The 22,494-nt window shown below is 34.7% G+C and overlaps 4 protein-coding genes and 1 non-coding gene across 6 annotated transcripts; 4 read left to right on the top strand and 1 right to left on the bottom strand.

Annotated features, from left to right (window-relative positions):
• The first annotated feature begins 2,037 nt into the window (after positions 1 to 2,037).
• On the top strand, positions 2,038 to 3,835 carry LOC100776797 (protein UNUSUAL FLORAL ORGANS). The gene has a single exon (XM_003531065.5). The coding sequence runs from the start codon at positions 2,038 to 2,040 to the stop codon at positions 3,358 to 3,360; it is 1,323 nt and encodes a 440-aa protein (XP_003531113.1). The 3' UTR covers positions 3,361 to 3,835.
• A 1,370-nt stretch (positions 3,836 to 5,205) lies between these two features.
• Positions 5,206 to 10,385, top strand: LOC100776260 (uncharacterized). 2 transcript variants are annotated; one of them, XM_003531064.4, is made up of 8 exons: positions 5,209 to 5,697; positions 6,046 to 6,218; positions 7,835 to 7,928; positions 8,062 to 8,172; positions 8,277 to 8,366; positions 9,637 to 9,722; positions 9,879 to 9,943; positions 10,077 to 10,385. In XM_003531064.4, exons 1-8 carry the CDS (start codon positions 5,365 to 5,367, stop codon positions 10,184 to 10,186), a joined length of 1,062 nt encoding a protein of 353 aa, XP_003531112.1. In that variant the 5' UTR covers positions 5,209 to 5,364; the 3' UTR covers positions 10,187 to 10,385. The 2 variants fall into 2 exon arrangements, with proteins under 2 accessions (XP_040874007.1, XP_003531112.1); XM_041018073.1 differs by lacking the exon at positions 9,637 to 9,722 and having other exon boundaries at positions 5,206 to 5,697; positions 9,775 to 9,943.
• A 1,227-nt stretch (positions 10,386 to 11,612) lies between these two features.
• On the top strand, positions 11,613 to 11,684 carry TRNAG-UCC (transfer RNA glycine (anticodon UCC)). Its single transcript has one exon. It is a non-coding gene; the product is annotated as a tRNA-Gly (tRNA).
• Positions 11,685 to 11,785: 101 nt separating this feature from the next.
• On the bottom strand, positions 11,786 to 15,407 carry LOC100775719 (UDP-D-xylose:L-fucose alpha-1,3-D-xylosyltransferase MGP4). The gene is made up of 4 exons (XM_003531063.5): positions 14,718 to 15,407; positions 13,866 to 14,027; positions 13,174 to 13,389; positions 11,786 to 12,392 (listed from the first exon to the last, which is right to left on the bottom strand). The coding sequence occupies exons 1-4, from the start codon at positions 15,198 to 15,200 to the stop codon at positions 12,183 to 12,185; spliced, it is 1,071 nt and encodes a 356-aa protein (XP_003531111.1). The 5' UTR covers positions 15,201 to 15,407; the 3' UTR covers positions 11,786 to 12,182.
• Positions 15,408 to 16,174: 767 nt separating this feature from the next.
• On the top strand, positions 16,175 to 21,842 carry LOC100780354 (cellulose synthase A catalytic subunit 4 [UDP-forming]). Its single transcript, XM_003532616.5, has 12 exons — positions 16,175 to 16,329; positions 16,448 to 16,646; positions 16,803 to 16,894; positions 17,150 to 17,216; positions 17,335 to 17,482; positions 17,855 to 18,467; positions 18,731 to 18,868; positions 19,017 to 19,142; positions 19,240 to 19,452; positions 19,543 to 20,061; positions 20,232 to 20,582; positions 20,922 to 21,842. The coding sequence occupies exons 1-12, from the start codon at positions 16,213 to 16,215 to the stop codon at positions 21,501 to 21,503; spliced, it is 3,165 nt and encodes a 1,054-aa protein (XP_003532664.2). The 5' UTR covers positions 16,175 to 16,212; the 3' UTR covers positions 21,504 to 21,842.
• Positions 21,843 to 22,494: the final 652 nt, after the last annotated feature.

The following is a 22,494-nucleotide window of genomic DNA, read 5'->3' as shown; positions in this document are numbered from 1 at the left end:
CAAATTTCCATATCTATTATTAAAGCATCAGTTTTTATATTTTGTACTTCTTTAAATTTTAATCATCATATAAAGAATTTATTCAAATATTAATTAGCCTTTGTTTCTATTGAATAGTTGGCATTTACAATTTTATTTTATTAAAATATTGATTCATAATGAACATAAATTTAAATTAGTAAAATTTAATATAAATATTTTAAGGATTTTATAGTCAAATGGGTAAAAAGAATTATGACTATTAATAAATTGATTCAAACCAAAATTAAATGTATGAAATGGAATACATATCTTTGATTTAATTTTTCAAAAGCTATTGCCATTAGTTCATTCCCCTTTTAGCTTTAAAAAAAGTTATCATTAGTTTATTTACAGTATTTCTCAAATTAGTTATTATAAAGTACAATTTTTGGTAATTAGAAATTTATTTTTTCGATGCTAATTTTTGGAAAAAAAAACTCAAACAAATACACTCAAACTTAAAAATAATTTTTCATGATAGAAAATTAAAACAAACCGACTCGTGACTTTTTTAATTAAGATTTTCATGCACTTTTTTCATGCTAGAGTTGTCATCTACATACATATGGACTGTACTTCTCATTGATGGGCTTATTTTGTCCCTTTGTGGGAATAACCTGCGTTTTTGAACATGAGCAACTAGAAAAAAATAGCGCTGTTGAGAGAAATAGGTTTTGGATTTGGATGAATATTGAATAATCAGTTTTTTTTTTTATATATGCTGCCCCCATGTGTTTGTACTAGCAGGGAGTTGCGCTTTCATCAATTGCATCTGTCTCACTTTTCTGCAACTGTGTCCTTCCAACCTCGGCCTTGACAAAACAACACTGAAATGATAGATGCATTCATCGGAATCACTTGCCTTTTATTTCTCTTTCTTTCTCACCCAACAAAAGATGCCAAGAGAGAGATATATATGAACTCATTAATTAATTAATTATCTTTTATTCGACTGAAATTGATCTTAGATAGTGTTTGATTTTTATTTATACATGCTAGTGTTTTGAGTTAATTACATTTGAGTGTATTTGACATTAAAATTTTAAAATTTGATATAGATTTTAGACTTTTACATTATATTTTAATTCAAATATTTTATCTTAATTTATTTTTACACATCTCTTTCTTTCATTTAAATCAACCCCAAATAAGATTTGAAATTTAAATATGAAAAATGTCCAATGAAACCTACAATGTTATCTAAAAAAAGAAAAAAATATATTATATATAATAAGGTTTAAAATGTAGTAAGAAGAGAGATTTAAATCAAGAAACGATAGATTAGTAAAATATTTATAATATGCATTTATCATTATTCTTAAATATTAAAAATAAAAAACAATATAATAATTAAAAAATTCTTATTAAAACTAATTAGCCATATTTTTCAGAAAAAAATCATCCACCAAACTAATTAAATTTCAAACTTATAAAAACTTATAAATACTTCAAACTTATGAAATGGTGACTAAAAATTTTGTTTTGTGAATTAAGAGTTGAATAAGGCCAAAGCCATTTGGATCCTATATATACACTTGTCCCCACTCACCACCAATGCCACAACACAAAGCCCCAATAATTTCTTTCTTCACATGAGAGCCACCACCAACTTACAAAATCTCACGTCCTTTGTTCGATCCATTTCTGATTGTGTTGCATCACACTTCTTCACTTCCAAAACCGTCTTCCCCTTCTCTCCACTCTCCAACACCCCCCACTGAAAATGAGGAACAGAAACAACAACCATCTCAGATGATTGCTATAAGCTACCTGCTTTCCCCCTTAGGTCCTTCTCACACTCTATCTTTCTAAGGAAAAAATTAAGACACTGCAAAAGAAGAAACCATGCATAACCTTTCCTTTATCATTAAAGGCAAGCCTAGCTAGTATATCATATACTACACTACACTTTCCCATTTCCTCCATTTTTCACTTTGTCCCTTGTTTCCACTTAAACTAAGCAAACACAAAAATAACCTTACATATATATATATATATATATATATATATATATATATGGAAGGTTTTCACCCTTCTATGACCTCTCCTTTTTCGTACACATTCCCTATCAGTGATGCTGGTACTAGCAATTTTAGTACTACTACCACTGGCACTAGTTACAGCACTTCCACTCCATGGATGAACAGCAGAATATGGAGCAAGCTCCCTCAGAGGCTTCTTGACCGTGTCTTAGCCTTTCTTCCTCCACCGGCATTCTTTCGTGCACGTTGTGTTTGCAAGAGATGGTATGCACTTCTCTTCTCCAACACCTTCCTCGAATTGTACCTCCAAGTCTCACCACACCAACACTGGTTCTTGTTCTTCAAGCACCACAAGACCCGCAAGAGCTACATCTACAAAAACAACAACAACAACAACGGGAGTAGCGATGGTTGTGGACATATTGGTGCGTTTGAAGGGTACCTCTTTGATCCCTATGAGATGTCATGGTACCGCATTTTCTTTGCTTTGGTCCCTTCCGGCTTCTCTCCAGCTTCATCTTCTGCTGGTTTACTTTGCTGGGTTTCTGATGAAGCTGGTCCAAAGACCATGCTTCTGAGCAACCCTTTAATCGGTTCTCTCACTCAGCTACCTCCAACGTTAAGACCTAGACTCTTCCCTTCCATTGGCTTAACCATTAGGCCCACCTGCATAGATGTCACTGTTGCTGGTGATGACATGATATCACCTTATGCAGTTAAGAACCTGACATCTGAAAGCTTTCACATCGATGGAGGAGGGTTTTACTCCCTGTGGGGCACCACCGCTTCTCTTCCAAGGCTCTGCAGTCTCGAATCTGGAAGAATGGTTTATGCTGAAGGGAAACTCTACTGCATGAATTGTAGCCCTTTCAGTATTTTGGCTTATGACATCACATCAAACACTTGGTTCAAAATACAAGCCCCAATGAGGAGGTTTCTGAGGTCTCCAAACCTAGTTGAGTGCAAGGGGAAACTTCTCCTTGTTGCTGCTGTTGAGAAGAGCAAGCTGAACGTGCCCAAGAGTTTGAGGGTTTGGAGTTTGCAGGCTTGTGGGACAATGTGGGTGGAGTCAGAGAGAATGCCTCAGCAGCTTTATGTTCAGTTTGCTGAACTGGAAGATGGAAATGGATTTGAATGTGTAGGGCATGGTGAGTTTATTGTGATCATGATTCGTGGAACGGACAAGGCGTTGCTGTTTGATATATGCAGGAAGAGGTGGCAGTGGATTCCACCTTGTCCTTACATTGCACATGATGGATTTGAGTTGCATGGTTTTGCGTATGAGCCTAGGCTTGCCACACCTGTCACTGGCCTTCTTGATCAATTGGCACTTCCCTTCCAGAGTTTTAATGCTTAATTAGATGAGAAAATGATTTATAAGTTTCTCATATGCATGTGATGATTTGAGGATGGTATGGTTATCTATGAGTTAATGCATGTGGCACGCTAGCTTAGGAGTATGAAAATTAAGTGCAGTCCCAGTGATTTGGTTTGTAGATTTTTTAGTATTTTTAATATTAATTAACGTACCACTGCACTAGTTAATTACTTAGCTGTTCTACAACAGTTTTAGCTTTTAAGGTGTAGTTAACTTGAAATCGGTTAAATGCAGTTTGTAGCCTTCTTTTTACTGTTATCAGCTTCCACATGCAGCGGCTATAATGTCTATTGGTACATGTTATTTCCCCCCTCCTAGTAACTCAAAATTACGTTCCCTGGTGAACATTTAATTAGTGATTTATATTATTATATATATACTGATATGAACGTTAAAGATCCCGCTGTTTCCATTCATCTCTCAATGTCATCTAGCTAAGTCAATCTCATGAACTCATTCTTCCGACTTTTTTTTTTTTTTTGCATATATATTAAGAGATAAGCTATTTCTTTTTTTAAGAAATTGTTCCTCAATCGTTTTATATACAGTGACATCAATGCAATAGTACTATTTCTCTCTCTCTCTCCATATATATACTCATTTTTTTCTATATTTTTTTTTTCTGAAAGTATACAAGGGTCCAAGTTTTCGTAATAACTTACACTCTACTTATACTTCATGTAAGGGAATTAAATTAAAAAGTTAGAACATGAGACGTGTGTCGAAGAAAAGAAAAAAAAAAAAAAAAAGAGAGGCAAAATGAGTGAGTGTACGTATTACTCAGACACAATACTTAGGTTCTAGGTTTTGGTAAATTAATGTTGGTTGAAATGAGCCTTTGAGTGTTGAGTGGATTGAAGTTTGAGATCATCGTAGGCGCAAGTTTCTTAGCATGCTCGAGATTTTGTGTGAAATAGATAGGTACTTACAAAAGGCGTTGTTATGGTCAAGTCAATCATTTTTTTTTTTACCAGAGTGAGATGATATGCATTCACAAAATAAAATAAAATAAGAAGAGAAATATTGATGATATGTATTTAATGGTTACAGGTTACAGTGACATTGGTCCAATGAGGTGGGTTGGATTTTCCGTCATCAGGCCCAAGGCCTCTTTTGAGCAATGACACTTTATTTTAATATATATTTAATACACATAATTTTACATAATAAAATTTTATAATAATAAAATTTTATAATAATTAGTTTTTATATAATAATGTATTTTTTTTACATATAACACTAAAATTTAAAATTTATAGATGTAAAAAAATACATTATTAGAACTAAATTTTTTAATATATATTTAATTTACCTATATAAATTTTTATTAAACCTATAATTTTTATTTAAAATTTATATATATATAAAATATTATTAGATTAAAATTAATTTTTATAAAATTTATTATGTAAATTTATATGTATATTAAAAAATTTAATGTTATATATAATAATGCTAATTATATTTTTAACATAATTGATCTATTAGCTTAATGGATTAAATAGCATAAGAAAATTCTTATATTTTGATGTATCCGTAGGGTAACTTTTTTCCAAGGTGAGGTGTGATCCAATGTAGATAGGTGTATGTCAAAAATCATATTCTTAATGTTGACTTTGATCAATACTTGGTCTAATTCATGTTTCCGCCAAGGTGGATTACTATACGAATTGGGCTTAAGCCGAATCCATAAATTATCTAAAAGAAAAGGCTGTTACTATTTGCACCTCAAATTTAACTTGCACCCTCTTTCTTCTCTTCTTTTCTAAAGTTTATAATAAAATAATAATAAAGAGGGTGCAAAAGTAATTTTCTGATGCAACCTTGTCAACTAATCAATTAGTTTCACAGAGACGCTCTCTTATCTCCAATCTGCCATTGTGTAATGCGCTGTGTGCATTTCAATTCAATCCATAAAATCCCAAAAACATTGACAGCAAGACCAAGTCAACCACCTCTCCCAGTTGCAGACTTGAGTTCCATATGATGGGAACCGCATGTTTCCCAACTAATAACGTTGTTCTCAAACCTCAAAACTTATCTGGGAATTTCTCTACCCTCTGTGATAACGTTCGGTGTCTGAGGTTCCTCACTCCCAAACCGCCCCACCTGCGATCCTCTCACTCTAACTTGGGAAATAGAGCACAGTTGACATCTTTTTCGATGTCCAAGGCAACCCAATTGAAGGTTTCGCAAGATGCACTCTCATCCACGGAACAATCACTGTCTTCATCTCCTCGGGTAATAGGAGAACATGACTTGCTCATTGTGGGTCCCGGGGTTCTTGGTCGTTTGGTTGCTCAGAAATGGCGTCAGGTATTCCATCTTCATTTTCTTGTGTCGATTAGTTATTGTAAATTGTAATTTTAGCTCATGCTAGTTTTTATTGTGAACATGGTATAAGGACAAATATATGGAATGTTTTTATTTTATTTTATTTTATTTTACTTTTTGTTCACTATATTTACTATGATTTATTGGCATAGTGGTTAGAATTTAAAATGTAGTTCAATCAATATTGTCGTGTATAATAAAATTGTTGAATTTTGTAAATGTAGGGTTATCTTTAATTAGTTCACAATATTCTTTACACTAACAGAGCATGAAAATTATACATTCATTATTCACTAGCTTCTATCTATCTATCTATGTTTATGCAAGCAGGAAATTCCGGGTAGTCAAGTTTATGGTCAGACAGTGAGCACTGATCATCACAATGAGTTGATTCAAATGGGTATTAACCCGTCTAAGAAATGGACAGAGGCTACTCACACATTTCCCAATGTCATTTATTGTGCTCCACCTTCTCGTACCCCAGACTATGCTGGCAATGTCAGGTGAGAATTCTTTGGCGTATGTATGGTAACATGCTAATGAATTGGTTCCGAGAATTGGTTATGCATGAAGTGCTAGTCAGTTAGTTTGGTTATTTCTAGGCTTTTAGTTGGTCAACTTGTGGTGTGCTAATGCATACCTTTGTACTGGATAATGGATCACCAATTGAGGAGTATTCTTCACCCTGAAATCAGTCTTCTAAACTTCTACAAGTTGTTTTTGTGCTGATATTTGATATGGTTTTGATGTTTCCTTATTGGTTGAATATCAACGATAAGATTTAAGCACATCAATCTGTATTTTCAATGCGAATTTTTTAATATGCAAGATAAAATTGATTGCAATAATATAAATGAGATAAGGGAAGAGAGAAATGCAAACTCGATTTATACTGGTTCAGTCACTTCCCGTGCATACGTCCAGTCCTCAAGCAACCCACTTGAGATTTTTCACTATCTCTGTAAATCCTTTACAGACTTTGAACACATCTTGGGATCCCTCACCCTTGTGTTCAAAGATTCTCCAAGAAACAACCCATCTCTTGATTACAATTGACTTTCTAAGATGAACAGAAAGATTTCTCTCCTTTAGAGTGGATGATACAAATTGAAGTTCCTAGAGAAATTTCTCTCTTATAGAGATGATAATACAATTTGAAGTTCCTGGATAAATTCTCAATAGATTTGCAAGTGTTTGTCCAAGAGTTGTTGAGAGAGCATTTGACAATTAAGTTTTCTTAGAATATCTCTCTTCCTTTTTGAAGTTAGACACACATATTTATAGGTCCTTCGTGCCTTTTCAAAATGGTTTGAAGAGATGTGTCTTTTCAAAAAACTTTTTTTGAAATTCTTCACTCGTAATCGATTACAGGTTTCTGGTAATCGATTACACAGTTACATTTTGAAAGGTCATGTCTTTTCAAAGTGTTTGCTGAAGTGTTGTTGTTGGTAATCAATTACAAATATCTGGTAATCAATTACATGATTCAAAATTCAAATTCAAAACCCTTTTTAAAAGCTATTTTTCAAAATTGTCTTCTAGTAATCGATTACCAGAGCTTTGATCTCTTGGAAACACTTTGTTTTGAGGCAAAAACTTGATCTTGAATTAATCTTGAAACAATGCTTGTTTGTTGAAGCAATCTTGTATTAATATTGAAGCAATGCTTAACCTTTGAATGTTTGTTGAAGTAATCTTGAAAGCAACCTTGTTTGATTATTCTTTGGCATCATCAAAATCATGTTTTCATACATTCACAAAAATCACATGAGTGAACATAGAACACTATTTCATTTATATCATTGTACTACTTCATTTATGAACAAGTTGACTGATTGATTTGGTGTTTACATCAATCTTGTTCAGAGGATGGACAAGGGCATCCAATGTCATATCTACCATTTTGAGTATTTTGCTATATTGTTTACATCATGTTCCTGTAGTAATATTGAATTGATTGGTCAGATCAACTTGGGTTTTCTATAACTGCTCCATAGTTCATATACAAATTACCATGTAGTTAGAGAAAAATGATATTAGCTTAATGAAAGGAAAATTTGTGATGGTGTAGTAGTTGTCTTATGAACTCATGTATTGATGTGGATTGCCAACTAATCAGGCTAGCTGCATTAAGCTGGAATGGTGAAGGTTCTTTCTTATTTACATCAAGCAGTGCTCCATATGATTGTAATGATAATGGACCATGTGATGAGGTGGGTCATACATCCAAATTGTCATATTCTTTTGTTGTTTTCTCTGTTTTGATTTAAATTAAGGAGATAATTCCAGTCTACCCCAAGATACAGATGTTTGTTGATTTATCCTGATGGATATACTTCACTTTAGGATTCTCCGGTTGTGCCTATCGGGAGGAGCCCCGGAGTTGATGTCCTTCTAAAAGCCGAAAATGTGGTACTGGAGTTTGGTGGCTGTGTTCTAAGATTGGCAGGACTATATATATCCTTGGTTGGATGCAAATTATTAGGATCACAAAATATTGTTTTTTACTTGTGATCATTGCCACTATGCTTTTATTTCATAGCAACCTTGACCAATTTTACAAAGCAGATAGAGGTGCACACAATTACTACTTGGAAAAGCGTATTGTTGATAGTCGTCCTGATCACGTCCTGAATCTTATACATTATGAGGTCAGAATGCCATTTCATCTCTAGTTATTTCTGCATTTACTTTCCTTATTTTTCCTATAACTTCTGTTTAATATCATTGAACTATCGAAGTATAACATCGTTCAGCCTTGTTTGCTGACTTCTTCAAGAAATCCATCACAATAGGAAACAGATTATATCCATTTAGTGGTTTACATATATCTAAATCATAAAACAGAACATGACACCTGCAGATTGCTGAATTGGGTGAAACTGAGTGAGAACAAAAGCCAACTATGATGCAGAGAGGCAAACTGAAAGCAGCTTCATGTTTAGATTAGTTTCTTGTGTTTAGAAAAGCTTATGAATATTGAAAAGGGAGCTTTTGGCTTGTTTACGGTCCCTTTTCTAAGCAAAAACAAGCATGGGATTAAAGCGTTATCTAAAATGTAAGCATTGGAAAATAAGCAGCAGTTAGTCAGTTACAGTAAGTCGTATAAACATTTTGGGTTTTTTCTGCGCTACTTTGGCCAAAATTGGGACCTACATCCATTCTCAATCATCTATTGGGATTTTCATTTGTCGAATAATGTTATCTTAATCCACTGTAGCCTCTACATGCTAGGTGTTAAGAATGTTTACCTCAAATCCTCCGAGCTACGATTCACTCACAAAACCCTTAACATCATAATTATAGTGGTTAGATATGGTTGCAACTTAGCGTAATGTTGTCAATGTTTTGTGGCTTAAATTGTCTTAATTTTGCTCTTGAGCTTGATCATCACGTACTTCTAGGAATTTCTAGAAAAAGTCAAAAGTGTTACTTTGACTGCAGGTTTCAGCTCAGTGGACTTATCTCTCAACACAAGCATTCTTATCGAATCTGCTGTAGCTTGTTGAATGTTCTAGTTTTGGTTCATGAACTGTTTTGAGCTTTTTTTATTTGTTTTTAAGTATAAGTGATAGCCTGCTTGGTTTTAAGAAAATGTTAAATATAAAATGCAAGGCTCGATGAAACTAGTAAGCCCTTTTGAAAAATGAAAAATGTTCATAATAATCAGATTGTCTGGGAATCTTCCATAGAAACCTTGGGCTAATATATTCTAGTTGAGGTTGTCCCCTCTGTTTGCTTTGTCAATTTTAATCCTACTTGCCAATTGTTTATGATGTTTGTATTTCATGCTGAGACACATCTTCCTTTTAATAAGCTTTTGATACTTTCTTACTACAATTTTCACTCTTTAATGTATTTAGTAGTGGTGCTTATGATGGGGATAAAATTGGTGCTAATTTTGGCATGCTTCCACACCAGGATGCAGCTTCCCTCTCAGTTGCAATCTTGAAGAAAAAATTCCGTGGGCAGATTTTCTTGGGTTGTGATAATCATCCTTTGTCTAGGTTGGGTGCTTTCTCTTTAACTTGTCAAGTAACATTCTGATTATTCTTGCAGGATATTTCTACCAGTCTATCAGATTGTTGTGATTATATATATATATATATTCACTTTTTGGTTAAAAGAACAATCTCACATCCACACCGCTGCTGTGTTTTCAGGCAAGAAATGATGGATCTGGTTAATAAAAGTGGGAAATTCAGTAAAAAATTTGACGAGTTTACTGGTGAGTTCTATCATAGTAAAAAACCGTATATGGAAATAATACTATCATTACTTTATCATGTTTACCTACCTGTGTAGTTTATATATTTCCTTTGATTCTGAAAGCTTAATGATTTCTATCTTTGCATTTACAGGAACTGATGGCCCTCTAGGAAAGAGATTAAACAACACAAAAACCTGCCAGGTAGTTGGGTGGAAGCCCAAGTACCCTAGCTTTATTCATTTTCTAGAGAGCAGCATGTGACAGACTCCTGACTTTATCTTTTGTTGTTCAATCTAATTAATTTGGAAACCACAATAGTGACCATGCATAGGTGCCTTAGGGAATTCTTGCTGTACATGGAGAGTTCATACTCACCTGAACTCAGCAGTGTGTACATTTTCCTATTTCTTCATATCTGACATTGTCAATAAGGATGATCAGTTATTGAATTGTCTTAAAACACTGTTCTGATACACTTTCATGTACACACTTACGAGAGACTTCAGTTCTTTTTATAAATAAAATCAATTCTCTTATGAGAGACTTGTACTTCAGTTCTTTTAAAGTGAATGGGCTTTTCAGGATCATTTTTTTTTTTCTGACTCTTCGAATCTTGGATAGTTTTAAACTTATATTATTATTGTTATTAACTTTGAAAATTCGGAAGGAAAAAATGAAAAATTTAAGTTTCAAAGCAAATAAGAAAAAGAAAGGGTGTTTAAAATTTCAGTTTATCTTTTTAAATCTCAATGTGCTTAAAATTACTAGTCAACTGTACCAATAAAAGAGGGAAAATAACGTCTTTTTTTTATAAAAAAAAGGAGGGAAACTAACTTAAAGAGTCTCAATTATAGTTGCTTAGGCTGATTGATGAAGTTGGTGGACATTTAAAAACTAAATATCAAAATGAGATTTTTCTGAGACAAAACATAGATATGAAGCTATTTTGACTATTGATCATATCAGATCAGCTTGCCAAGTTGACCAACCAATTCCATGCCATGTCAGCTTTTTAATTACCTTTTTTTAAAAATTGGACTGATAGCCCACATGACCTGCCGTATAGGGCTCGCCAATCTGAGTTTCGATTGAGTCTTTTTTAAAATCATAGAGATTTTTTAAAATTGTTTAATTTATTACTTTTGTTTATTTTTATATTATTATCTTTCGTTTTTTTTCCACTTGAATCTTTTGTAAGATTTCAAAATTTAGAGTATATGTTATGAACTAATTACTTTATGAAGGTAGGAAAATCAATTTATTTTGTTAATCAATCATATTAATGCCTTAAAAAAATCAATCATGTGTGTACTTTAAAATTCAATTTTAACACTTTATTTTTTAAAATTAAATTATTAATTTATTATTTCATTGGCTCTCATGACATTAATTTGGTCCTTCATATATTTGTGTTATGAACTAATTATTCTTCCAAATAATAAAAGATATAAAAATATTCTTTATTTTGACATATAGTTATTTGATAGGATAACTGATTTCATGTTATTTTGACTATTTATTTGATATTTTTAATCTTTAAATGTACAAATGTATGTCAAGTAAATTTTATAACACTAGATAGTGAGTTATAGGACATACATCGTATATTTCATAGATCCATAATTTGAATTATAGTTAAACGTGATTCACAGACTTCCATTATTTTGAAGTGAGTATTAACATCAAGGCGTTTGTAGTCCAACGGTTAGGATAATTGCCTTCCAAGCAATAGACCCGGGTTCGACTCCCGGCAAACGCAAACTTGTGTTTTCTTTTTTTAATACATACTAATATTGCCCATGATGATATAGATTTCAGATCTCTTTCAGGAAGTACAAGCCAATTTGGTATTTTCACATGTAGAGGATAAAAAGTAGAATATATTTCATATATATGCCAATTAAATTAAATAATTCTTACAGTGGAAGCATATTCTTTTTCTAAACAATCATACATTATCACTTGTCACGTACAACTCCAACAACCAACTAAAAATATATCCTCCTCTTCCTAGGGCCTTGAAATAAAATCTACATTTTGTAAGCACCTTTTTCCTTCACAAAATTGAAAGCAAAAGACCATTTTTTTTCCAACCCATCATTTAGTCGATGTTGCATGTTGACAGCAACGGTTGTAATCTCTTCAGAAATCAGCCACCAAGCAATTAGGATGAACAAATTGGCAGAGAAAGCATGTTCTTAATCCAAATGCTTGAACCAAAGCTAACGATAAACTAGTGTCTTTCATCTACCAAGGATCATAATCCTCCTAGAGGGGACTCATGTGCATGATCATCCACCAACCAGAGACCATAGTCACGGAACCGCTTTATTTTCTTCTCAAAGCCAACGATATAGTTATTATGAATGATAACATGCATTCCTTTAGTTTCCTTAACCCATGCCTTGTTCTTGAAATATAATCCGCCTGTAGGGAATGCTGCCTGTGGAAGCAGGTACAAATCCACCTGCAATGGAAAAAGTAATCATAAAAAGAACAATATATATGATATATCTGCATTTTAGATGTTTTAAAAATAAAATAAACCCACCAACCCCTTCTTAGTGGCAAATATATCTGATTTAAAACTGGTTATATATCAGACTTGAGATTTCAGAACAAATCTTAGAACCACTGAAGCAGAACATTTAGAAACCAAAATGACATAGATCAGAAGTGCAATGCACAATTTGCATGGCCAGTGCACTTGCGCAAAATTGTGCTTTTACCTTTAGTACATTTCATTCATAAAAGAATTTTGGACTCTATTATTCAGTGAATTCACACAATCAACACCATTGAGCTCTTGCCCAAAACCATTTTTTTAGTAAAATCAACTAGAACATTTTTTAACCCTCCATCAGACCCCATATTGGAGAAGGAGACCCATGCATACTTATTTGTTTTAGATCTAGGGAATTTTAAACCATTGTCATGAATAGAAAATAGAAGTAATACTTGGATAAGCAATAAGGTACAGACTTGACCGTTGACACCAGTTAAACTGTCAAGTTATGAGGATAGACTTTCCACTTAAGTCTATAATGGCATGCGCTTTGCTAATTTATCAGAATTCAGAAACAAATTATACTAATCAGCCTTGAGCATATAATGGCATGAGTTATGCTTGTTACTTTATCAGAACAAAAGATCATAATTGACTATCCAAACAAGCTCCTCTCATATATCAGTATAATTAGTCTACAAAAGTTATATAGACTGGAAGGAAGCATGAAAATTTAACAAACCTCTTTAGCATTCTTCATTAAAGCCCAGTTAAAAGCAGGCTGATCATTAGATTTCACAGTTTTAGACCAGGGTTGAATCTGAAGTTCCTCAATCCACTTTCTCAAAATTAGCTTTGCTCCATTGGTAGGGCGGAGGAAAATCATGCAACTACAAATGTAAGGACGGCCCTTTTTTCCTGGTGGTGGTAAATCATGAGAATGGTTCAATGGTTTAATCTGGTCTCACAAAGAAATTAAAAAACAAAGTTAATAATACAAGAAAAAAATGGATTCACACTAAAACTGCAGCATATATTCAGACAGAAGATAAAAAAGAACAAGAGACGATTTACTAGAATCTAGTGGATGCTTCTAAGGATACATCAGCATATCCCTGAATGGATCACAATAGAATCTCCTTTGACATTATTTGAATACATCCATAATTACCTTTCATAGTCTTTAATAGACATGAAAATCTTAAAAGGATCGGACAAGGAAGATATTTATATCATTGAATTTCTAAATATCCATTTTAAGTACTATCGTGGATATCATGATGTTTCACAAAAAGGTTTCCAATATGAATTATATATATATTGCTTGCTTTATCCTAAACAACAAGTTTCCAGCATTGATGTAGCTCCGTGTTATTAGAATATAATAATTGACATAAAGGACAGAAGGAAATGAACTTATAAGAGATCACTTACTGCAGTCATATCATCTGTAAAGTACACATCATGGTTCCCTTGCAGATAAGGAAATGGATCTGCCAACCAAACCATATCAACATCATTGTACATCACACTATATCCAAGCTCCAAAATCTTCAGCAGATGGCTTGGCCGCCTTGCTGTAAAGTTGAAGAAACCCTAGACAGTGAAATAAACAAGAATGGATTTTAAAACTCAGCACCACACACGAGAAAGAAATTAAGAGACAGTTCCAATAATCAACACCACGGCAGACAAGAAAATGAAAAGTACCACCAGGGATGACAAATATATGTTTTAAAGACAGTAACAACAATTCAAGTCAACCCACCAGATAAGGAGAACACATTTTTAAGCCACAACGTACATTAATAAAGGGTTTGTTTGTTCGGAAAAACATATTAACACGTTATTTAAGTTCATCTCAAGACATAAGCACTTGTGTACATGTTTAGGAGAGCATATAAAAATAGCTTATGATCAGTTTATTTCAATAAAGCTCCCCATAATAGCTTATACAATTAACTTGATCCAAATTCCAAACATTGCGTAAGCAAACACACCCAAAATCAAGTTTTTATTTTTATCGGCAAATGTTAGTTGCTAGTATTGTTAGTTTTTGTTACCAGGGGGATTAGAAGCAGTGAGCTCCTGCCCCTTCCCTTATCTCTTCACCAATAGACCAACCTTATATCTTCATGCATAAGTTAATTTTAGCTTACAGGAGCAGCTCAATTCATCATTTTACCTCTCCTCTAGAATTTGATGGAAAGAAGACCTTTAATTAAGCTTGTTGACAGAAATACAGCCAAAATCACGGTGTATTTGTATTGAGTTAGAATGCCGAACCTGAGAACCAAACTTGTGGGCAGCTTCGGCGTCGAGGACGGGAGGGATGAGGACGGCGTGGCCAGGCCAAAGCAGATTGACCCTGTCGAGAGAAGCGTAGTCCTCGGCGATGACAAGGACCATGTCTTGGCGCTTCTGCATGGAAATGCTGATGAGCCAGTTGTTGAGGAAGGGCAAGTAGGGTTGGCTCACAATGCAGACGATGACGGAGGAACCGTTTTTGGCGACGAAGGAGAGCGCTTGTTCTAAAGTGTAGTGAGCCCATTTGGAAGTGGGAGTGGGAGTGAAGGGGAAGCCCTGGGGAAAGCCCACCCAGGGGCAGAAGACGCCGAGTATGACTATGAGGGAGATTAGGGCTAGGAGGGTGGTGGGGCCCATGATGGACAGGGATTTCTTCGAATTCGATGATGATGGAGTTGATGCCGGGAATGGATTCGAGAATGGGTTCTGGAGACTGCTTCTCTGGTGCAGAAACGACGACATTTTCCCGATGATTTCAGATCCGATCAGAACAGAACACCCCCTTTCAGTCCCTGACCTCAATTAATCCTGTCGGCACTCCTCATCCCTATTGTGGGAGTTTTTTTTTCTTGTTTCTGTTCCCGAAATTTAAAAAGAAAAAAACATATTAATTTTAAATTCTAATTCAAGTAGATTTAAAAAAGACGTTAAGTGATTAAGTGTATTGAAAATATAAAATAATAATTAATACAAGAATAATTATGTAATTTGGCTGGAGAGGGGTGTGATTCCCGTCCCCGTATCCACGGGGAATATTTATTCTTGTCCTAGTTCTCACATGGAAAAAATCCCTAACTGTGGGACCCCATATAGAGGTAATTTCCGCAGGACTTCTCGTGTCCAAATTGACACTCCTATGCCTGAGTGTTATAAATTTCTTGTACTGTTTTTAATTTTTATAGATAAAAAAAATACACTAATAAATTTTTGTCTATGAAAATGGAATTGATGATTTGTCCCCAGCTTGATCTAGGCATTTAGTATACCTACGAATATTGGCCACATTTCTGAGTTTCAAACATGCACAACAATTATGTATCTTATAAAATAGACGTGAAAGGGGCCTGAGTTGAAGTAGGACCAAAGTAAAAAAAAAAAAAAAGGCAATAGTCTATAACATGGAACACTAGACAAACTCACAAGTTACTGAATCTTTTCTTCTTCCATGTGGACATTGTACTTTTTCCACCTCCCCCCTACATATAGCATTTTCCGTTTTTAGTTTTGTCAACTAAGAAATGTGGGGACACGACATTATAACAACAAACTTATGTGCATGTGCAATATTGCAATGTGTTCTTGTTGATGTATTAAGAAGCAGAACAGAAGCCATCTTTGAGTCCAAGCAAGCAAAATCAAACTAACCATTGCCACCTATCGCCCCCTTACGTCTCTTAGACTCAAACCAATGACTCTCCAACTCACAGTTTGGTAGATACACTACTGTTTCATTCAGAAGAATAATAATATTGATATGAACTCACTCACTCACTCACCATTTTCTTATAAAACCCACTTCTCCAATAGACTAGCCATGACATTGAACTCCATGGCTGGCTCGCATTTCCACTTCCCACGTGACTCAGAAGAGGTATTGAACTCCTCCTTTGGTACAAATGATTTGTTTTGTAACTATGAAACTTAATAAATTACTTTTGTTTTTTGTTGGTCTCTCATAATGTGTTCTATATTTTGTTATGATATGACAGCACCGGCCTCCTACTCGTCAATCTGCATCAAAAGTGTGTCGAGTTTGTAGTGATGAGATTGGCTATGGTGAAGATGGGAAGCTGTTTGTGGCTTGTCATGTGTGTCGTTTCCCCGTTTGTCGACCCTGTTATGAGTATGAGAGGAGTGAAGGGAACCACTGCTGCCCTCAATGCAACACCCGCTATAAGCGTCATAAAGGTTATCTTAGCTCATAAATCATAATCATTGTTTTTTTTTTTTTTTTTACTTTTACTTTATTATTATAGTTGTTGTTATAAAAGCATCATTTTGTTTTTGAAAAAATGTGGGCTAAATGATATGTAGACAAGATGGCATTGGCTTAATTCCCTGCAGGTTGTCCTAGAGTAGCTGGTGATGACGAGGAACATTCTGATGCAGATGATTTTCATGATAATCCTGACGAGAAACATGATGTTAATCATTTGGTAATTTGTTTAATTGATATGATGGCAAAATCATGCATTAATCATCAAATGAGGATAATATTATAGTATTATATGTAATTTTAATCTTGTGCTTCTTATTGCTTCCAAGGATATATGGAATGCAAAAATTGTTCCCTTTTCATGTTTTTCCACAAAGGAGGATTTACTAAAATGAATTAGTGTTATTGTGACTATTCTAATTAATTGAATGGAAGTAATCAGAGAGTCTAGGGGGGTTATTTGTGATTTCTATAGGAAAATAAAGACTACAAGGAACAGCAGTGGCATCCCAATGGTCAAGCTTTCTCTTCAGCTGGAAGCGGTAAGCGTAAATTTCAATGCCAAATTGTTAATTATGTTTCATGATGGTGATTTTTCTTTCTTGGATGTTCTCTTCAATTTATATACATGCTTTTCTAAGTTGGTCTGCTTTTCTGTAGTGGTCGGTAAAGAATTTGAAGGGGAGAAAGAATTCTTCAGTAATGGAGAATGGGAAGAAAGATTAGATAAATGGAAAGCCAGGCAAGAAAAGAGAGATCTTCAAAACAAAGAGGAAGGAAAAGATGACCAAGGTGAAGATGACTACCTGTAAGTGCTCTTTTCAGTATCCATTGAAAAAATGTCACTTTCTTTTCTGTGTACATGGGATTGCATTTTCTACATTAACACTAAAAAAGCAGAAGAAATTAGGCAAATCAACCATACTTTAAACCTTAGTCTAGTTTGGTATGCCACTAAAATAAGTGAAAAAATCAAGAATTAACTATGTACAATTCAATTTATAAGCAATGTGAAAAATATTTATAGTGTCACATTATGCAGTATGATAAATTTAGTTTCTTATTTGTTCATGAATCTACCATGCTACACAAAGTACCTGTTATGACTTGAAAAATACGTTATGTAACAATGATTACCTTGAAACATGATGCATGTAATTTTCATTTTTGCACCTTACAGTTTGGCTGAGGCAAGGCAACCGTTGTGGCGTAAGGTGCCAATATCTTCAAGCCTAATCAACCCATATCGCATAGTGATAATCATGAGGCTGGTTATCCTAGTTTTCTTCCTCCGTTTCCGTATCTTAACTCCGGCATACGATGCATATCCACTGTGGCTTGCCTCTGTGATATGTGAAATATGGTTTGCACTGTCATGGATACTTGACCAGTTCCCCAAATGGTTCCCCATAACTCGTGAAACTTACTTAGATCGCTTGTCCATAAGGTTTGAGCGCGAAGGGGAACCGAACCTTCTAGCTCCCGTTGATGTTTATGTGAGTACTGTGGACCCTTTGAAGGAACCTCCCATTATCACAGCAAACACTGTTCTTTCGATCCTCGCTGTTGATTACCCCGTTGAGAAGGTGTGCTGCTATGTATCTGATGATGGTGCATCTATGCTTCTGTTTGATACACTGTCAGAAACTTCTGAGTTTGCAAGAAGATGGGTTCCTTTTTGCAAGAAGTATAGCATAGAGCCAAGGGCACCTGAGTTTTATTTTTCTCAGAAGATTGATTACTTGAAAGATAAGGTGCATCCCACCTTTGTGAAGGAACGAAGGGCCATGAAGGTAGGCCGTGAAGATAGGACAAAAAGTTCTTTTGTGTGTTTTTTTGCTGAGAAATTATTACATGGTCCGGAACTATTATGGTCTTGGATAGTCTCCACGGAACACATAATTGAATTTTATTGATTCTTTTGTAAAATAAAAAATTTGATTACATGTCATGTAGAAATTAACCAGGACCATGGATCCTAGACGATGTAATAATTCGTGTATTTTGTTACTTCGTTTATATTTATAGGTTTTCTTTTGTTTTTGCTCCACTGCAGAGAGAATATGAAGAATTTAAAGTGAAGATTAATGCCTTAGTGGCAAAAGCACAGAAGAAACCAGAGGAGGGGTGGGTAATGCAGGATGGAACCCCTTGGCCTGGGAACAACACTCGTGATCATCCAGGAATGATTCAGGTTTGGCTATGATTCACATCCTCGATCTAGTTAGTTTGTTGTTTTGTGCACTCTTCATTATGTTATCATGAAGGAACAAACAAAACATAATAGGAACACTTGAATATCTGGTTCTCTGGTGATGTGGCTCATGGACTTACCTTTGCAGGTATATTTAGGTAGTGGTGGTGCATTGGACGTAGAAGGCAAGGAACTGCCACGAATTGTGTATGTTTCACGTGAAAAGCGTCCTGGCTATAACCACCACAAGAAAGCTGGTGCTATGAATGCTTTGGTAGGTCCAAAATCTTGAAATTCTGTTGGCCTTTTCATGTATGACTACAATATTAGAAAACCTGTATAACTCTTTCTTTGCTGTCTATACTTAACAGGTTCGAGTTTCTGCTGTGCTTTCAAATGCACCTTTCATGTTGAATCTGGACTGTGACCATTACATCAACAATAGCAAGGCTATAAGAGAGGCTATGTGCTTTTTGATGGACCCCCAGCTAGGGAAGAAGCTCTGTTATGTCCAATTTCCACAAAGATTCGATGGTATTGATCGGCATGATAGATATGCTAATCGCAACATTGTGTTCTTTGATGTAAGTCCCATTCATCCAAACAAACATAATATGTGCAAACAGAATTTTACAAACCTTTAATGTGTGTTTTCAATGTTGCTTTTATGGTAGATCAATATGAAAGCCCTAGATGGGATTCAAGGTCCGGTTTATGTCGGTACTGGATGTGTGTTCAATAGGAAGGCATTATATGGATATGATCCACCAGTATCTGAGAAAAGGCCAAAGATGACTTGTGACTGCTGGCCTTCATGGTGTTGCTGTTGTTGTGGAGGTTCAAGGAAATCCAAGTCAAAGAAGAAATCAGGAGGAGGAGGGGGCCTATTTAGTAGATTATACAGCAAGAAAAAGAAAACGATGGGGAAGAGTTATGTTAGGAGAGGGTATGAGTCCATGTTTGATCTTGAAGAGATTGAAGAAGGGCTTGAAGGCTATGATGGACTAGAGAAATCATCCCTCATGTCCCAAAAACAATTTGAGAAACGATTTGGGCAGTCACCAGTTTTCATTGCTTCCACTCTAAAGGAAAATGGTGGAATTCCTGAAGGCACCAATAGCCAATCACTAATTAAGGAAGCTATTCATGTTATAAGTTGTGGCTATGAAGAGAAAACTGAATGGGGCAAAGAGGTAATCAATCTCATTAATTAAAATGAGCTTAAACTTCTAAGATGAAGGAACATTTGGGTTTGCTTGGTGTTACATTTGATTCTGATTATGCATTCATTTACTTCAAAAATAACCATGCACTGAGTTCTACTAAATTTATCAAGTCCTCTTAACAATTTGTTTCCATGCAGATTGGATGGATTTATGGCTCAGTCACAGAAGATATTTTAACAGGGTTCAAAATGCATTGTAGAGGATGGAAATCAGTATACTGCATGCCAAAGAGACCAGCTTTCAAGGGATCTGCCCCAATAAATCTATCAGATAGGTTACACCAGGTTCTGAGATGGGCTCTTGGTTCTGTTGAAATTTTCCTTAGTCGCCATTGCCCATTGTGGTATGGCTATGGAGGAAAACTGAAATGGCTAGAGAGATTTGCTTATACTAATACCATTGTTTATCCATTCACTTCCATCCCTCTACTTGCATACTGCACAATTCCAGCAGTGTGTCTTCTTACTGGAAAATTCATCATCCCTACTGTAAGTACACAATTATTACTTCCTTATTTTTTTATCACTTTACTAGGATAAATAATTGGAAGAAACTTATACACACAGTTCTTTAGGTACTGTGTTTGTACTGTTCTCTAATCAAAATTAGATTTTTACGTACCTTGATAATCCACGAAATAAATTTTTATTACGCAGAATCACAGATTACTGATGTGAAACTCCAATTTTGGATAACAACAAAAACAACACCTATAAAATTGTATCCAAGTTTTGTATGAAATAATTTGCTTTCCTTTGTTTTGATCACTTTCAACGCTAGTGTTTCTATTAGTTTCATGCCTGGCTGACAAGTTTTAATCTATGCAGTTGACCAACCTTGCTAGTGTATGGTTCATGGCTCTATTCATCTCCATCATTTTAACTAGTGTCCTTGAGCTTAGGTGGAGTGGGGTTAGCATTGAAGACTTGTGGCGCAACGAACAATTTTGGGTCATTGGAGGTGTTTCTGCACACCTTTTCGCCGTATTCCAAGGTCTCCTCAAGGTTCTTGGAGGAGTGGACACCAATTTCACTGTCACAGCCAAAGCAGCAGATGATGCTGAATTTGGAGAGTTATATCTGTTCAAGTGGACAACACTTCTCATCCCACCAACAACTCTTATAATCTTGAATATGGTGGGAGTTGTGGCTGGAGTCTCTGATGCCATTAACAATGGCTATGGTTCATGGGGTCCTTTGTTTGGAAAGTTGTTCTTTGCATTTTGGGTCATTGTCCATCTATATCCTTTCCTCAAAGGTCTCATGGGAAGGCAAAACAGGACTCCTACTATTGTTGTTCTTTGGTCAATTCTTCTTGCATCAATTTTCTCTTTGATTTGGGTCAGGATTGATCCTTTCTTGCCCAAGCAAACTGGTCCAGTGCTCAAACAATGTGGAGTAGAATGCTAAGGCATTGGAATTGCACTTGTGTGTGCAATTTTCTTTTTCCCGTTCATTTCTTTTTTTTGGTGCTGTTGAGGGTAGCACTTGATACGCACAAGTTTAGTGAAGCTACTGGAGTAGAATAAGAGTACTTAATTCACAATCTAGTGTACACACGGGAATATATATATAAAAAAACGAAAAAAAAATCCTCCATGACAACCAAGACAATGGAGCTTGAATTCAATTACTTACATTAAAAGCACTTATATCTTAATTAAAATATGTTGTAAAACTTTATGGAGAAAAGGTACTTTGAAAAGAAAAGGAAAAAAAGAAGAATGGAAAAAAAAATTGCTAAATAAAGCTATTCGAATCTGCACCCAACATACAAGAGAATATATACTGACTTTGCATCTTGGAATTTTATAGCTTTAACGACGTTTTTTTATTCGCTTAAGGCAAAATTAATTCAGACTAAAGTTCGGTGCTATTAAGACTTTTGTTTTTTTATTCAATTTAATTTTCTAGTATTTTTATCTAGGTTTTTATAGGATGACCTGTTTGATCTTTTATGTTTTTATGTTTGATCTTTTGTGTATAAGCCATCAAATATAAAAAAAAAAAAAAATTAGGGTAAAGGTCTTGTATTAATGGTGAGATGTAACTTCAAAGAAATTCAATCAATTTGTTACTAAAACATGGAAATTTTATGTTTGAAGCTAAAATAGGTACGTACGAAGAACAATTTAATTTAATCTTTCATTTTATCTAGTAGAAGAAGAAATAAAATTTGTATTAGTGAATCATCAAAATGATTTTCATCCTCAAGAGTAGGAAGGTACGTAAGGCGATCTCTAAGGTATTTATTTGCAGGATGGTTTCAAGTTTTTTTTATGGTAAGGATTTTTTGAAGTTAAATAATATTCCTTAACAAAATTTACTGATGAACCAAATGATACGATGTTGTTTGTATATATAAAACTTATTGTTTAGAAATATTTTTGAATTAGATCGT

This window comes from Glycine max, chromosome 8 (genome assembly GCF_000004515.6).
Source record: "Glycine max cultivar Williams 82 chromosome 8, Glycine_max_v4.0, whole genome shotgun sequence".
Lineage (NCBI taxonomy): Eukaryota > Viridiplantae > Streptophyta > Magnoliopsida > Fabales > Fabaceae > Glycine > Glycine max.
Note: the sequence above shows the minus strand (reverse complement) of the source record. Positions and strands in the feature narration are given on the sequence as shown.